The sequence below is a fragment of the Malassezia globosa genome (assembly GCF_000181695.2).
Source record: "Malassezia globosa CBS 7966 chromosome Unknown mgl_sf_2.1, whole genome shotgun sequence".
NCBI classification, from domain to species: domain Eukaryota; kingdom Fungi; phylum Basidiomycota; class Malasseziomycetes; order Malasseziales; family Malasseziaceae; genus Malassezia; species Malassezia globosa.
In genome coordinates, this window is record NW_001849872.1 from 562,717 (window position 1) to 578,489 (window position 15,773).

The 15,773-nt window shown below is 52.5% G+C and overlaps 9 protein-coding genes across 9 annotated transcripts; 4 read left to right on the top strand and 5 right to left on the bottom strand.

The window, feature by feature from the left end:
* Positions 1 to 55: 55 nt before the first annotated feature.
* MGL_1087 (uncharacterized protein) lies at positions 56 to 1,381 on the top strand (the record flags this gene model as incomplete). The annotated part of the gene is made up of 1 exon (XM_001731767.1): positions 56 to 1,381. One exon carries the CDS (start codon positions 56 to 58, stop codon positions 1,379 to 1,381), a length of 1,326 nt encoding a protein of 441 aa, XP_001731819.1.
* Positions 1,382 to 1,409: 28 nt separating this feature from the next.
* MGL_1088 (uncharacterized protein) lies at positions 1,410 to 2,543 on the bottom strand (the record flags this gene model as incomplete). The annotated part of the gene is made up of 1 exon (XM_001731768.1): positions 1,410 to 2,543. The coding sequence occupies one exon, from the start codon at positions 2,541 to 2,543 to the stop codon at positions 1,410 to 1,412; it is 1,134 nt and encodes a 377-aa protein (XP_001731820.1).
* Positions 2,544 to 3,052: 509 nt separating this feature from the next.
* On the top strand, positions 3,053 to 4,406 carry MGL_1089 (uncharacterized protein; the record flags this gene model as incomplete). Its single annotated transcript, XM_001731769.1, has 2 exons — positions 3,053 to 3,942; positions 3,986 to 4,406. The coding sequence occupies 2 exons, from the start codon at positions 3,053 to 3,055 to the stop codon at positions 4,404 to 4,406; spliced, it is 1,311 nt and encodes a 436-aa protein (XP_001731821.1).
* A 100-nt stretch (positions 4,407 to 4,506) lies between these two features.
* Positions 4,507 to 5,034, bottom strand: MGL_1090 (uncharacterized protein; the record flags this gene model as incomplete). The annotated part of the gene is made up of 1 exon (XM_001731770.1): positions 4,507 to 5,034. One exon carries the CDS (start codon positions 5,032 to 5,034, stop codon positions 4,507 to 4,509), a length of 528 nt encoding a protein of 175 aa, XP_001731822.1.
* Positions 5,035 to 5,932: 898 nt separating this feature from the next.
* Positions 5,933 to 7,477, bottom strand: MGL_1091 (uncharacterized protein; the record flags this gene model as incomplete). Its single annotated transcript, XM_001731771.1, has 1 exon — positions 5,933 to 7,477. The coding sequence occupies one exon, from the start codon at positions 7,475 to 7,477 to the stop codon at positions 5,933 to 5,935; it is 1,545 nt and encodes a 514-aa protein (XP_001731823.1).
* Positions 7,478 to 7,906: 429 nt separating this feature from the next.
* Positions 7,907 to 10,044, top strand: MGL_1092 (uncharacterized protein; the record flags this gene model as incomplete). Its single annotated transcript, XM_001731772.1, has 2 exons — positions 7,907 to 7,955; positions 8,027 to 10,044. The coding sequence occupies 2 exons, from the start codon at positions 7,907 to 7,909 to the stop codon at positions 10,042 to 10,044; spliced, it is 2,067 nt and encodes a 688-aa protein (XP_001731824.1).
* A 427-nt stretch (positions 10,045 to 10,471) lies between these two features.
* MGL_1093 (uncharacterized protein) lies at positions 10,472 to 11,088 on the bottom strand (the record flags this gene model as incomplete). Its single annotated transcript, XM_001731773.1, has 3 exons — positions 10,472 to 10,741; positions 10,796 to 10,907; positions 10,949 to 11,088. The coding sequence occupies 3 exons, from the start codon at positions 11,086 to 11,088 to the stop codon at positions 10,472 to 10,474; spliced, it is 522 nt and encodes a 173-aa protein (XP_001731825.1).
* Positions 11,089 to 11,336: 248 nt separating this feature from the next.
* MGL_1094 (uncharacterized protein) lies at positions 11,337 to 12,734 on the bottom strand (the record flags this gene model as incomplete). The annotated part of the gene is made up of 1 exon (XM_001731774.1): positions 11,337 to 12,734. The coding sequence occupies one exon, from the start codon at positions 12,732 to 12,734 to the stop codon at positions 11,337 to 11,339; it is 1,398 nt and encodes a 465-aa protein (XP_001731826.1).
* A 51-nt stretch (positions 12,735 to 12,785) lies between these two features.
* MGL_1095 (uncharacterized protein) lies at positions 12,786 to 14,980 on the top strand (the record flags this gene model as incomplete). Its single annotated transcript, XM_001731775.1, has 4 exons — positions 12,786 to 12,913; positions 12,964 to 14,724; positions 14,820 to 14,904; positions 14,957 to 14,980. The coding sequence occupies 4 exons, from the start codon at positions 12,786 to 12,788 to the stop codon at positions 14,978 to 14,980; spliced, it is 1,998 nt and encodes a 665-aa protein (XP_001731827.1).
* Positions 14,981 to 15,773: the final 793 nt, after the last annotated feature.

Here is a 15,773-nt window from a genome sequence, read left to right on the forward strand (position 1 = left end):
AACGGGCGTAGTGATTCTCATGCTTTTCCTCCATATATCGCCGCAAGTCGGCATCATGTGGCCCTACTACCAGCGAACGCCTTCCTTCACATTCAAACAGCTTGCAGTTGTACTTGGTATATTCAACGTATTGATCTTGTATATGTACTACACGTATTACTGCTGTGTGACTGCCGATGCAGGTGGCGTTCCCATAGGGTGGCGAGTGCCTGAGGGGTGCCACTACAAGCGCTACTGCTTCAAATGCCGTGCATTCAAGCCACCCAGAGCGCATCACTGCCGTGTTTGTCGTCGCTGCGTGCTTCGAATGGACCACCACTGCCCGTGGATCGGCAACTGCGTGGGGTTCGGCACGTATGCGTACTTTCTCCAGTACACAACCTCGGTGATGATTTCTTGTTCGTATCATCTTGTCATGACGACCATGCGTGTGTTTGATGCATGGAACACATACTACTACATGTCGCATCCGACCACGCTCGAAGCCTCGATGCTGGTCGTGAATTATCTGCTGTGTATTCCTACATTCCTTCTTGTCTCATTCCTCACTCTATACCACTACTACCTTCTCAGCACAAATACCACATCCATCGAGTCGTGGGAGATGGATCGTGTGTATCGACAGATCCGCCGCGGTCATATCCCGTTCACTACCTTCCCCTTCGATGTCGGCTGCTGGCAGAACATTTCGTCCATACTTGGTTCGCGTCCCTGGCTTTGGCCGTTGCCAAAGGCACCGCGTGGTGATGGACTCGCGTTCCCTGTTGCGCCGCTTCAGGACGATCCTTTCGCAATGTATGCATGGCCACCAAGAGATCCACATGCGCGTCTTGCGAGGCCCAGCATGCGCCGAATGCGCACGCGTCCTGGGATACATGTCCAGAATGATGTCCATGATAATGTACAGGCCCCTCGCTTTGTGCAACACCACGACGGTCCGCTGCCATCGCTTCAAGATGCTAACCATGCTGCTGACGACCACACCGCGCACCTCACTGACATGTATGACTCGTACTCGAGCGATGGACATGAAGACGACCATGCGTTGGACGGCTACGATGACGACATCGATGACCAGCATTCATATGCGCCATCTGGGCATGTGCGTGTGCGACGAGGCAGTGAAGGATACGAGGTCATACCGCCACACTACGCACGCGCTTTATGGGAAGATCAAGGCGCGGCAGCATTTCCACCCGGCACGGAGCCGCCGCCGCTGCCGTCGCAGTTGTGGCGGTCTGATCTGTCACCAGCTGGTGCCGACAAGGAGGGATGGCCTGAATATCCACATGGTACATTCGCGGCGTACGGGAGTCATGTGGATGACGATGAGGACTATGACGACGACCTTCCGCTGGCTACACTGCGTGGGGCGCCGTAGCTGACTTGAATGGCTATCACGACTACGACTACATAATGACACAATTTTCATCGCTTGACTCACCAAGCATCTGGTTGAGGCCAGCAAGCTCCGGCGGCATGTCACCGAGAAGTTCTTGAGGTGGCGTGCCGAACTCCTGGAGCTTCGATACAAGATCTGCCACTTGCTTGCGTTTCTCAGGATTTGAATCGGAGTAGTTCGACGACTCAAATACAGCGATAATTTCGCCCATCGTAGCTTCTTGTGCCACGTAGGCTTGCCGAGTATCATCATCGAGCTTTTCCGCCGCTGGCGACGCTAGGTATGCAGGGAAGCGTGAATGCATGTCTTTGAGTGGCTCGTATAACACATCTTTGTTCATCAGATCCTCCATCATTTGTGCAAGCATTTTACTAAGGGAACCTTCGCCATCTTCGCCAGGCTGCGAGAGCGCCTCGAGAATCTTGGAAAAGTCGGCATTGCCATCAAGACCCAGGGCAGCGAGCGGATCAGACGCGTCGCTGTTGCTGCTGCTGTTGTTGGCTGATGCATTCGATTGTTTGAGCTTGTCCATTGTGGCCTTGACAGCATCCTGGAAGCTCTTTTCTCCCGATGCATCAGACGACCCTGTTGCTCTTTCTTCGTGAGTCTCACTGCCGTGCTTAGAAGCTGCCTGCGTCTGTGACTTGGACAATGACGGCATCGTATCCCTGTCGAGTCCCTCGAGGTTGCTGGACAGCAGAAGCTTCTCAAACTGCTTCATGAGCTCGTCTTCCGCAGGGGGTGGCGCCCCTCCGCTTTCTGATTCTGATGCACGTCCTGAAGACAAAGGCGGCGCTTTCGCGTCCTTGTGTGTTGACATGTCTTTTCCAAGCTGTGCCATGAATGACTCCATGTTCTTTGTAAGCTCTTCCACGAACTCGTCGGAGAGTGGATCTTCTCCCTCGCCCATGCCAGCATTGGCGTCACCATCGACTCTGTTTTCACTCCCCTTGACGTTGGCAGCTGCGCCCGACCCATTGCTACTATTAGTTTGAGTTCTCTCTTTCGCTAGCTCCGGCGCATGGTTTGCCATGGGCGCCTCAAAGTCATCCAGTACATCTATAAGTTGCGTAAGCCATTCATATAGCCACGTACCATCCAAATCGTCCAAGTCATCGGCCGTCGCCTTCGGAGGTGTCATGGCGAACTTAGGCACAAATGCACACACACCGGGACTCGTGTCAGACTTGGTTGAATACGGCTTAAATTGTGTCGGATTTCAGCTCAACCCGTGTTCCTGCGCCAAACCCACATTCTCGCTCAGATAGGCGACGCCACAGTCCAAGTCCACTCCACTTGATCCTGATAAAACACACCACACCCCCTGTCGCAACACGCAGTTCTTTGTCTTTGGTAGCGGGGTGACGATAACACTACGTATGTCCATTGTTGAGCATGGACACTGCGCTCCACACGTTTCTAGCGCAAGTATCGCCTCATAGACGTTCCTATTCGAAAGTGGCTATCTCGTCGTGTGATGATGGTGGTACGTGACGCGTTGGTCAACGAGTATCCACTCACACCATCCAAGCCGGCCGTGGTCTCATGGCTTCTTGTCCCGTACAGGTATGTGCACAAAGCATCTTCTAATTATAGCCGCGTGAGAAGCTACTTGTAATCCCACCGCGCGCGCTCTTCAATGCCAGGCAAATGACCCGTGGTCGCCACGTTCATTGGGCACCTCTACAAACGGCAGACCCCCGCACGACTTCCACGGCCACGGACGCCGCGACTACATCGTCTCTCTCGCCGCTATCTTCACACCAAATCCTTGCATGTGTGCTTGCACAATGGCGCGCGACATCGCAGCAACTGGGCTCGACTCAGGAATCAATTTCTCGCATGGATGCATTCTTTTCATCTCTCCCTACCGACTTTGATACCATGCCACTCACTTGGATGCTTGATGGACGCACACATCTTTTGGACGCTCTGCCACCATCTGCTGTCCACAAGTTTGCTTCTGTCAGGACCCGCTATGAAAATGACTGGAGTCGCGTGCGCTCTCTCGATTCAACGACGCTTGAATCATTATGGGCGTCCGTTGGTTTGCCGGGTACACGCGCTGGTGCGCTGAACGAGCGGCACTTTGCATGGGGCTGGCTCTGCACAAACTCACGCTGTGTATACATGGACTTGCATTATGTGAAGCACGAAGACAATTTCACACTTGCACCATTGCTGGACATGGCGAATCACACAGCACTCCGACAGAAGGAATGCACCGTGCGCTACAGCGCAGTGGATGGCATGGAATTATGTGCTCCGCCAGAATCGTCGCTCCAGGCAGGTGAAGCCGTTTGTATTACATATGGACCCCACGATAATGCTACGCTGCTTGTCGAATACGGATTTGTTTTGCCACGAAATGTGAATGCAAACCGCCTGGGACTGAGCGACCAAGTCAACGCTGCCTCTTCGTGGCACGGTAATCCACATGCAAGTGTGTGGCTTGATGAGGCTGTGGACAGGCTGATGGAAAGTCAAGGCGCTGCTGGTGAATGGAAGCGTTCTCTTTTGCAAAAAGAGGGATATTGGGGGTACGTCCGTGGTCACATAGTCGTACATGTTACTGACTTGAAGCGACTACACATTGCAAGCGAAGCCTGAGCCGGCCCATCCATCCCACCGGCTCTACACGGCGCTGCGGCTCCTTAGCATGGAAGTACAAATGGGTGCAAACGACAAAACTGATACGACGTCAACGTCTGCATCCACGAAGAAGCGATGCATGGAGCGTGTCTATCTCCCTGAAGATGCCGAAAGAGTCTGGCGCCTTGTGACGTATGGCGTGCGTGATCAGCTCCCAGCTGCCAATGAGCAGGTGGTGCGGCAATTCCTAGTGACGCTATGTCATGATACAGATCACGAGCTTACCGCGCGTCTCACGCGACTGGACGGCATGGACGATGCTTCATCTTGTATGGTGCGAACATTGCTGGTCGAAGAACGCATGATTGCGCGGATTGTTCGAGCTGGCGTTGAGCGAGGCGATGAATGGTAGACAGCGAAACGTGGGGCGCTTCGCTCGATCAATGCTTGTACATAAGGTAGTCCAACACAAGCAAATTTCAGGGCTGTTCCATACGGCTTTAGCCTTCTGCTCACTGACTCTTGTTCTTGGCGGGAGCAAAGAAGCGCTTGTGCATGGCACGGAGCATTTTAAAGAACCACATGTAGTTAAGCATGTTCAAGACCGGTAATCCAAGTGAGTAGTACCACTTCAGAATCATCGACACGTTTTGTCCGGATGGACTCCATAGAAGTGAGATGAGCTCATAGCTCGCGTACACACCAAACGTCATGCGCACAATCACGTAGGTCAAAAGGAGACACAACGCGTTCACGAACTGAATGCGCGAGCCCGTGAGTCCGAGCTTATCGAGGAACCAGTGGATATTCAGGAACGGTGTGCTTAGTTCCCACATCACGATACTGAGCCCTTGGAACATGAGGAACGGTTTGTACACGAGAATATTGGCGCTCAAGCCAAGCACACCATGCAATATAAATGCAGGTCCTTCGTAACGCAAAGACACAATAACATCCCAAACGAAGTAGCCCAGCGGAAGTGCATACAGCTGACCCAGCTCGTATTGATATCCAAATATCCGGTCCACCTTATCGTCCATGTACAGCCAGAAGTAAGTGATGAGCGGCGCCACTACAGCTGAGTGTATGAGAGAGACCACATGCAGATCCCAGTGTATGCGTGTGCGGGACGACATATTCGAGAATGTCCGGGGGAACAGATATGGGCTGAGGCTGTGTGAGAGCAGCTGAAGCGACCACCACAACATCAATGAGCGTAGGAGCGACACGAAATGCACCGGCAAGTACGGCAGACCCACAGCCTCGCTGAATGGTGTGATCCATTCGCGAATCAACTTTTGATCGATCATGTTGGTGATTCCAGAGACAAAGACCACAAGACAGGGTACAAGTCGAAAGAGAGTTCAAGGACCAGGGAGTGCTAGCTGCTTGTACGTCTCTTACGTCAACTAAGATCATGTCCTCGGGCCTGTCGTTATTCCTAATTTTTATTCCATCCTGCGCCACACTCTAGATAACCTCCACACTTAGTGCAATGCATCGCACAGGCGCCACGGACACCTCTCGTTCTTTCTGTCCTTAACGTGTCCGTGCATGCATACAAAGACATAGTCTATGAGCCCTCCTACAGTAAAGAATCGAGTACAAGACACGCGCAAAAGGCTCACCCTGAGCATGAGCGGTTTACCGAAAATCATCACGGCACACTCGAGAGGGCGCTCAGTACAGCCTTAAGACCAGCGGATGTAATGTCCACATCTACACCCGAGCCCCAGTAGCCTTGCGCCTTGTTCGCACCCACGCTTGCACTCTCGTCGGACTTGACAAGCTCGACATATGATGCTGCCTGCGCGCGCGTTTGGCCATGCGAGCTCGTCGCGGATGAGCCAATGGCCAGCGCACCAGGGCGAGTAATAGCATGCTCGCTATACTCGCGCACATTGACAGAAATGTGGAAGTGCTTTTCAATCGCGTCCATCAGGGCCGAAATAGACCGTTGCCTGTACCACATACATCCACAATCTCGCCGTTGTGCGCGATCTTGCCGGTAAACCTACGGTGACGCGGTGTGCTCTCGCCGTTCGTTTTCATCGACTCCGATACAACCTCATCGTCGCCTTCGTCCGAGAGCCTGAAAGAGCGCAGTGAGAAGCGCCCCTCAACCTTCGACACACCAGCAATCGGCACGTGATATTGTTTGCTGAATGCCTGGACGATATCGTTCGTGGAAATTTCTTTGCTTGTCCGCTCTGCCACTGATTGGACCACCCGGTAGAACGCGACCTGCATCCGACGAGGAAGCTCTACACCCAGCGCTTGTGTCAGCAGATAAGCAATGCCACCCTTGCCGCTCTGACTGTTTACACGAATAACTGCCTCGTAAGTGAGACCCAGGTCCGCGGGGTCCACCGGCAGATAAGGCATGCTCCAAACCTTGTCGCCAGCGTTCCAACGCTTCTCCTGAGCCGCGAATCCCTTCTTGATGGCATCTTGGTGCGAGCCACTAAATGCAGTCATCACAAGCTCACCTGCATACGGATGACGCGGGTGGACAGGCAGGTTATTGCAGCTAGTAACGACCTCAATGACCGACGGCAGATCCGTCAGCACAAGAGGACCCGGCTGCACACCCTGTGTGTACAGGTTCAGGGCAAGTGTCACAATGTCGACGTTGCCTGTACGCTCGCCATTACCGAACAGGCAGCCTTCCACGCGGTCTGCACCAGCCAGCATGCCGAGCTCGGCCGCTGCAATACCGCAACCGCGATCGTTGTGGGGGTGAAGTGACACAATAATCGAGTCACGGTCGCGAACATTGCGGCAGAAATACTCAATCAGGTCTGCATAGTGGTTAGGCGGACCAATTTCCACTGTCGCTGGCAAGTTGAAGATGATCTTGTTGCTTGGCGACGCAAGACCCCATGCCTCTCGCACAGCCTCGCATATCTCGATCGCAAAGTCCGGCTCGGTTTGAGAGAATGTCTCGGGCGAGTACTCATAGCGGAAGTTCGTGCCACCATGGGCCGGCTGACTGTAGTGATCCATCAGCTCGCGCACTAGCTTGGTGTGGCGCACTGCAAGTTCCAACGTGCGTGCCTTGTCATTACCAAATACAACTTGCCGGAATAAGGGTGACGTCGCGTTGTACATGTGAATGATCACATTCTTTGCGCCCTTAACTGCCTCGAAGGTTCGGCGGATCAACTCTTCGCGAGCTGGCGTCAGTACCTGGATGCTCACGTCATCTGGGATATGGCCTTCTTCGATGACGCGGCGCACGAACCCAAAGTCAGTATCACTTGCGGAGGGGAATGCCACTTCAATCTCCTTGAAGCCGCACGACACGAGTGTCTTGAAAAAGATCAGTTTCTGCTCCTCGGTCATGGGGTTTGCTAGGGCTTGGTTGCCATCGCGCAGGTCCACGGACGTCCAAATAGGAGCTGTGCGTTGGATGTTGCTGGGCCATTGACGGTCCGTCAGGTTGACGGGTGTGTATGGCTTATACTTATCACCAGGGTTCATCGTTCCTTGGAAGCTGGGGGCAGGGAGTGTGAATCCGGGTTGAATGCAGATAAGCAGCCTATCGGATTCCGTGCAACTAACTCCGTATAGCAAGCCACAGGACACTCGACCGCTAGTTGTGCCAAGACGTGTGCGCGTGATTTCCATTACGACGCTGACATGATGTTGACAAATCAAAGGTCTGTGTGTTGTGGGAAGGTCTGCCACGTGAGATGATGCCAGTAGGCCCTGTCCTTTGGATAAGCAGTTGTGGGCACAGCGCGGGGACATGCAGGGTGGCTAGATATTTGCCCGAGCGAATTGTGCGAAGTTTAAGGCCAGGAAAGCGCCGCGAACGCGCCAAATCAGATGGCAAGTTTCCCCCATCGAAAAAATCTACGGGCCCATTTGACAGCGGCGCAGCTTGGAACTTCCTACTAGTCAACCACCATGGTATTCACTCCTTCGGAGATTGATCTCAAGTCAATTGCTACCATCCGTACGTCCCTGCTTTATCATTCCGGCATATCGCCGGTGCTTTTCATTTACGTCATACTAACACATCTTCAGGCACCCTAGCAGCTGATGTGGTAGCCAACGCTAAGTCCGGCCACCCTGGCGCGCCCATGGGTCTGGCTCCTCTGGCGCATCTGTTGTGGAGCCGCATCATGGTCGCCGACCCTAAGGAATCACACTGGATCAACCGCGACCGCTTCGTCCTCTCGAATGGCCATGCATGTGCGTTGCAGTACATCATGCTGCATCTCATGGGTTACGACCTGACGATGGATGACCTGAAGGCTTTCCGTCAGCTCGACTCGCGCACGCCCGGCCATCCAGAGGTTCACCACACCGACGGCGTCGAGGTGACGACCGGTCCCCTCGGCCAGGGCTTTGCAAATGCCGTTGGTCTCGCGATCGCACAGGCTAACGCCGCTGGCACGTACAACAAGGACAACTTCGATTTGTTCACAAACCGGACGTATGTGTTCCTCGGCGATGGATGTATGCAGGAAGGTGTGGCCTCTGAAGCTGCCTCGCTTGCCGGGCATCTACGTCTGCACAACTTGATTGCGTTCTTTGACGACAACCATGTTTCCATTGATGGTGATACCAAGTGTTCGTTCACAGAAGACGTACCTAAACGTTTTGAGTCATACGGATGGAACGTCCTTGTCGTGGACAATGGTGACAGCGATCTGCAAGCTTTGTACGACGCTGTCGTCAAGGCATGGGACGAGAAGACCAAGCCGACACTTGTGTGTGTGCGGACGACGATTGGTTTCGGCTCGGTGAATCAAGGCAAGGCCAGCACGCATGGCTCGCCGCTGAAAGATGACGATATTGCACAGTTGAAGCAAAAGTTTGGCTTCAACCCCGACGAGAAGTTTGTGGTGCCTGACGATGTGCGTGCCGCATACAAGTCGTACGCTGAACAGGGTGCTGCCAAGCGTGCTGAATGGGAGAAGATGTTTGAAGAGTACGGTCGTAAGTACGAGAATGAACACAAGGAGATCTGCCGCCGTATCGCACACAAGCTGCCTGAGGGCTGGGACCAGGTGCTCCCTCGTTACGAACCGAGCGACAAGCCCATGGCCACTCGTAAGCTCTCGGAGTTGGCCATCACCAAGCTCGCTAGTGTTCTACCAGAGATGCTCGGTGGCTCTGCGGACTTGACTGGCTCGAACCTGACTCGCTGGAGCGATGCAACGGACTTCCAGAACCCGAGTCTAGAAATTGGCAAGTACAGTGGCCGCTACATTCGCTATGGTGTGCGTGAACATGCCATGGGTGCTATAATGAACGGTTTGTGCGCCTACGGCATGCACATCCCTACTGCTGGCACGTTCCTAAACTTTGTGACGTATGGTTGGGGCGCTGTGCGTCTGTCATCGCTGTCGAACTTCCAGGTCATCTGGGTTGCGACGCACGACTCCATTGGCCTTGGAGAGGATGGTCCAACGCATCAGCCTATTGAAGTTGCAGCTGCGCTGCGCGCCCTGCCTAACATGGACTTCTGGCGCCCGGCTGATGGCAATGAGGTTTCGGCTGCTTACAAGGTGGCCATCGAGAGCTACAAGACACCTTCAGTTGTGTCGCTTACACGTCAAAATCTGCCACAGCTTGAGGGCTCGTCAATGGAGAAGGCTGAAAAGGGTGGCTACGTTCTGCTCGAGGACAAGGAAGCTGCCATCACGCTTGTATCGACAGGCTCCGAGGTCTCAATTTGTGTGGATGCCGTTGCCAAGCTTGCTGAGAAAGGCATCAAGGCGCGTGTCGTCTCGATTCCTTGCTTCCGCGTGTTTGACCTGCAGCCTTACGACTATCGCATTTCCGTTCTGCCGTCTGGCCACCCGATCCTATCGGTTGAAGCGTATAGCACATTTGGATGGGGTGTATACTCGCACGTGCACCACGGTATCAACCGCTTCGGTGTGTCGGCTCCATACCAGAAGGCGTACGAAAAGTTCCAACTCACTGACCATGACATTGCAGACAAGGCTGTCAAGGTTGTCGAGTACTACAAGTCGATGGGTCATATTCACTCGCCTATTGCAGTGCAGGCTGCCTTTGAACTGCAGAAGTAACAAGTCGCGTAAGGTGGTGAAGAAGCACGTGTAAAGTCAGCTCGCATGTGTGTTGCACCTTGCTGTTCGTCCCACCGTGTGTTGACGAGGTGATTGATGAATCGAGGGACCATGCTTAATACACATCAATGATTCCCGTTCTTGGTGTTCTATGTCTGCAAATACTTTACCCGAATTTTTGTCCCTCCCCTTGTCGAAGTAGGTTTCATATCCAAACACGACCAGTAGAACCGCTATAAATGACAATTACACAGCCGTAAGATGTATTTTGCGGATCATCGACCAAAAGAACAAGGACGTAGAACAGTGCGTGGAATCATTATGCAAGGCCTTGCCAATGCGCACTCCCTAGTTGCATTTATACTTTCATATGTCTTCATTTGGCGCAGCAGTATCAACCGACGCGCTCTGTAAATGAACGTATCGGTTAGACACCTCGTCGACGACCTGGTCGGATAGTAGCACTCTCAATTCCGCTACCGTGAGCGGTCTCTTCACTCTGTCCCAATTGTGATTTTGATGATGCATCAAATATTTCAAGACGCCGTTTTTCACGCGCAGCTTGCGTTTGTAAAGCCTCAGCATGTTCTGTCGCACGCTGTGCCTCAATTTGCGCCTTTTCTGCTTCGTCACGGATCGCGAGGACTCGTGCATTGTGCTGCACTATGCGTTGCCGTTCGCGATCCTTTAACAGTTCCTACACGTGTCAAATAGTGAGAAAGAGAAAAACAAGTGCATGGTCATCACATACCTCGATCGTGGGAGGGTGTTGGCGTGTGTGCCGCATCCATGCGTCCCACTGAATAGGCATCTCTTTTGGATTAAAGTCGCTCAAATTTGACAAAGACTTCCATTTGACTACACTGTATGTCATGTATAAAATTGTCCGGGTTCTTTCACGTACCGCCTTGTCCGCTTCGGATCGCCGTGCAGAGACGGAAGCTCCATGTATGTATTTTGCTCAAGGTCATGCCCAACAATGTAACGGGCATTTCCTATCCTCAAGACGCGTGAGAGGGTTCGCCACCACGACGACACCGACATGCTGGAGATATGCCTTGATAGGTTCAGCTGTGCCCAAAATTACTCAAGGTGTGATCAATGCCTGTCAGCGTAGCCTATTTGGAAGACGACTGAAATACACTCTGCCTAAAATCAACGTGTGCTTGGCCAACCGTACAGCATACAACACAATGGAGGCGTGCCTTCCTGCCAAAATGCCAAAGATACGCTCCAGGCCACCTTCACACTCTGGGCAAGGATGATACGAGAGACGAAAATGCCCTTACTGCCTATGTTGTGAATGAAGAGGGTAAACCAGCGTCGTGCCACGTCGACCATGACGAAGTAGACGCGGATGAAGGGGTATGGGACGCTGATGGGCGAATCGCTATATTTTGTTGGTTTACGCCGAAGTAGCCATAACGCGCCCACTCAATCAACTGTGACTCCGAAAAGGGGCCAAACACTTGAACCTCTGGATTCACACGTTCGCCCTTTTCCCTGGCCATCTGCGATAGATATTTAGGCGTCCATTTATATTCCCACATGTATCCAGCTCGATGATCTGATGCAGTTTCTTCGGCAGTGGCAGCCTCGACTGTCTTCTCCTTAGGACGCGAGGGATCCCAGTCCTCGGGGACGAGGCGCGCCCGGCGCACCATCCGAACGAGGCCTTCGTACACGTCGTCATATACGTTCATGTGTCCATACTGTGACATTAGCACACCTGCGATATGCGTCAGCCGTTCAAACTGAGCGCGGCTTTGTTGATCGGAAGATGCTTGTTCCTTTGCACTCTTCGTCGCTTTGCCAAGCCTCTGTAGTGCGTCCAACACACTTTCACCAGGCTTCATACACTCAACGAGCTCTTTCATGGCGTGTTCCATTGTAGGAAATGCAGCCTCTTGCTGTTTTTCTCGCTCAAGTTCCGCAGCTTTGCGACGTCTTTGTGACTCACTTGCAGCCTTCATAGACTTTCTCGAGTAGTTTCCTTCAAGCCAACGGTCATTCTGGCTGAACTTGTCGCGTGCGTTGCGGATGTAGTTTCCATCCTCGTCAAACTGGCCACTTTCCATCTCCGACTTCATATTAAACTTTTCGATGCGGAATCCCATGCCATGCTTTTTAACAGAACCACGTTGTGCTTTTTGGCTTGGAGATCCTGGCGGTGTGCGCTCTGCATCTGCATTGGCATCTTCGTGCCGTTGGCTTTTGATGGCCAACTCGTGTTCATACTCGGGATCTTCTTCGGGGTCCATCACGTCCTCGTAATCTTCCTCGTCATCATCGCCATCATTTCCGTGAATATTATGAACCTCATCCTCTATTTTCGTGCGTGCTCCGAACTCTTGTCCCTCGATATCCGATAGCTTAAGGAAGCGTGTCTTTTTCTTGGTCGTTGATACGTCATCCTCCTCTTTACCACTTGCTTCGGCGAACATATCATCATCTCCATCATCTTCAGCATGATCTCGTTCGTTAGTTTTGCGCATTCGTTGCGCGCCAGACTCGTTATCCGACTCATCCGACTCGTATCCCTGGGTCATGACACGACCCCGTCTCAGCTTGGTTTGCCGAGCAGCGTGTGCCTCCATGTCCAAATCACCAAGTACATCTTCATCTTCATCATTCACATGCGCCCTCTTACCAGATGTGTTCGATACAGAATCGGGCGCTTTGCGTTTCATTCTACACTAGCCACACAAGCACCGCCCGTCTGCGTCGTCAGAACAAGAACGATGGAAGACATTGTCGATGATGTCCGCTCCTCCACCTATCAGGTCGTGGAGAATGATGCTTGCGGCACTGGCAAAGCAAACTTACTCTCCCTCTCACTTTTATACTTGCGGTCGACATTGAAATGGATGTACATGCCACGCTGCGACGTGTACATTTACCACCGCGCTCTGAACATAGGATTGAGCTTGACGCTGGGGAGGCTGTTGCTATTCGATTTGTTCCTGATCCTATATCCGGGCACTATGGCGATGCAGAAGTATTTGGCGCACCATTGGTGGCGGGGTCCCAAGAGCGTTGGTATACATTCGGAAATGAGGCCAAATTCGCCATTTCGTCATGGGGTGGTGCTGAAGTAGAAATTCTTGGAGCGGCGTCGACTGAGTATATGGCTGATGAACCGTCTCCCACATATACATATTGTACTAACTTGCATTTGAATTTGGAGCGTGCGCGCATTCGAGCACGAGAACAATTACGCACAGACCCATCTCTACAAAAGATTTTGGAGGATATGGATGTTTCTGAGCGGACAATACCTGCTTCGTATGAGCAACATGGTGCTGGGGCGAGCGGTAGTGACTTGTATCGAGCGGCAGGCCAAGGTCCTCGTGTCATGATCGTAGGGCCTGAAAGCGCCGGTAAGACGAGCTTGATCAAATTTCTTGCGAACTATGCGCTTCGATCACCCGCGCTAGCGAATGTAAAGGAGGGTGACGATGCTTCTCGTCGTGCAAAGCATCGTAGCGAGCCTGAAATACATCCAGGACCGGACGTTGCTCACGACGACGACGACGACGATGATGTTGAAAATAGAAAAGACGACGAAGAAAGTGGTATTAACGACATGAAACATCCAAAGAACAGGAAAAAACACAGCTCAGCTGATTCTCAAGCAAAGAAGACGCTCAGTGATATCACAGGCTGGTGGCCCATGATTGTGGCGCTTGATCCTTCGGAAGGCGCTGTGCCCGTCCCTGGATGCGTGAGTGCGATTCCTCTCACGCCCATGCCGACCAATTGGCTCCCATCGCCATCGCCAGCGCTGCCATATGGTATCACTACTCAAACAACTGGTACTTTGCCTCCGAGCGTGTCAACTGTCCAAAGTGTGATGCCGATATCATTATGGATGGGCAAAGAGAATGTTCGGGAGAATGAACGTCATTCACGCCGTGTCATAGACTGGCTTGCTTACTATATTGAGAAACGGCTCGTTAAGGATTGGCGCGCTCGTATGTCAGGTCTTCTGCTCGACATGCCGGGAGTAATCACGGCTGATGCTCGTACCCGCTACGGATTTATCCAGTATTGTGTACGGGCGTTCAAAATCGATACTATCGTCGTGCTGGGTCACGAGAAATTGAATCTTGAGCTTACGCGTATATATGCGAATGACACATCGGGACATGCGCCTCGCATCGTGAAAGTGCCTCGTTCGGGTGGTGCTGTCGAAGTGGACGAAGTCTACAAGCAAAAGCTGCATGACTTACAAATACGCTCATACTTCTATGGCATGCCGCCTGCTTTGACGAAAGAAGCCGCGGTCACGTCTATGTCGATGAATGACGAGAACACTCCAGCTAGCATACCAGCTGGTCTAGATGAGCACTTAGGTGCGGTGCCAACACTCAGTCCTTACTCAACGACAATTCCTCTTGACCTACTAAGCATTTATCGCGTGGGCCAAGACCGCGTAGCACCCTCTTCCGCACTACCAATTGGCGCTGAGCGCGTCCTTTCTGAAATGCAGGTTGTCAAGCTGGATCCTGTGAACTCATCTAACGATATGTCAATGCTGCTGCATTCTGTCCTCGCACTCGTCGAGCCACCGCCGCGGAATCAATCAAAAGACGAGACAAGCTCCCCCGATGATCCCGGGCATCATGACTATGAGGATGACGAGCTGCTGGGCGCGGCTATCTTGGGATTTGTTCATGTGTACGTAAGGGCACAGCGGTGTAGTGATGGCGCCGTGAATGGCACCACTTGTTTTTGTTTCTTCTACTAACGACGATGTATCAATTTTTAAACAGCTCTGACATGGATTTGCATCGCAAAAAGCTGACAGTTCTATCGCCCAAACCAGGAAAATTGCCCAGCACTACAGCTCTTATTGGTGTACGTATGCATAGAAGTCTATTATGGCGACTTACTTACCTTCCATCTACAGAATCTACAATGGCAGGACATGTAGCATAATAACTTATAGCAAGAAGAGTCGCGTGCTCTGAGAACGCATCAGTGATAAACATATGCACGGGTCATCAAGTCAACGAGGCAACGGATTTCGATCAAAAGTCGCCGCCACCCATGTCACCACCGCCCATGTCATCCATACCACCACCCATATCATTCATGTCACCATCATGATAGCCATCCATGTACGCATCATGTTGCATATCATCTGTGCGGAGGTAAGTAACGCATGCTCCTTTCGAAACACAATTCTTTCTGGACACTTACGAATGCCATCTTCCACAGCCATACCACCCAAGAAACCAAGACCACCTCCCAAAAGACCTGGACCTAGCATACTACCCATTCCGCCACCGCCCATACGGCCCATACCACCCATACCACCCATGCCGCCGAAGCCGCCCATGCGATTACCCATGCCCATGCCATAGCCACCAGACATAGGGCCACCCATGCCGTAGCTAGGGCCAGACATCACAGGCGGCGCCTGCTGGTGAATGTGCACTTGTTGTGGCGGCATCTGTTGTGCAGGCATCTGTTGTGGGTAGCTCGACTGTCCAGGGAATCTTGACGACGACGACGGTTGCGATTGCGGTTGCGATTGCATATTAGGAGGAGGACCAGATGGAGGGTTATACGTGGTGCCTTTATTCTCATCGGCCGGGTGCGTCCATGTCGAGCGCGGTGGATTGGCGCGGGTGTCAACGTAGAAGTACTGCTTGTAGCTGGACATACAGTTAGCCACACGTCATGACACGGCTCAAGTTAAGCCAAACATACTTGTTGTCAAA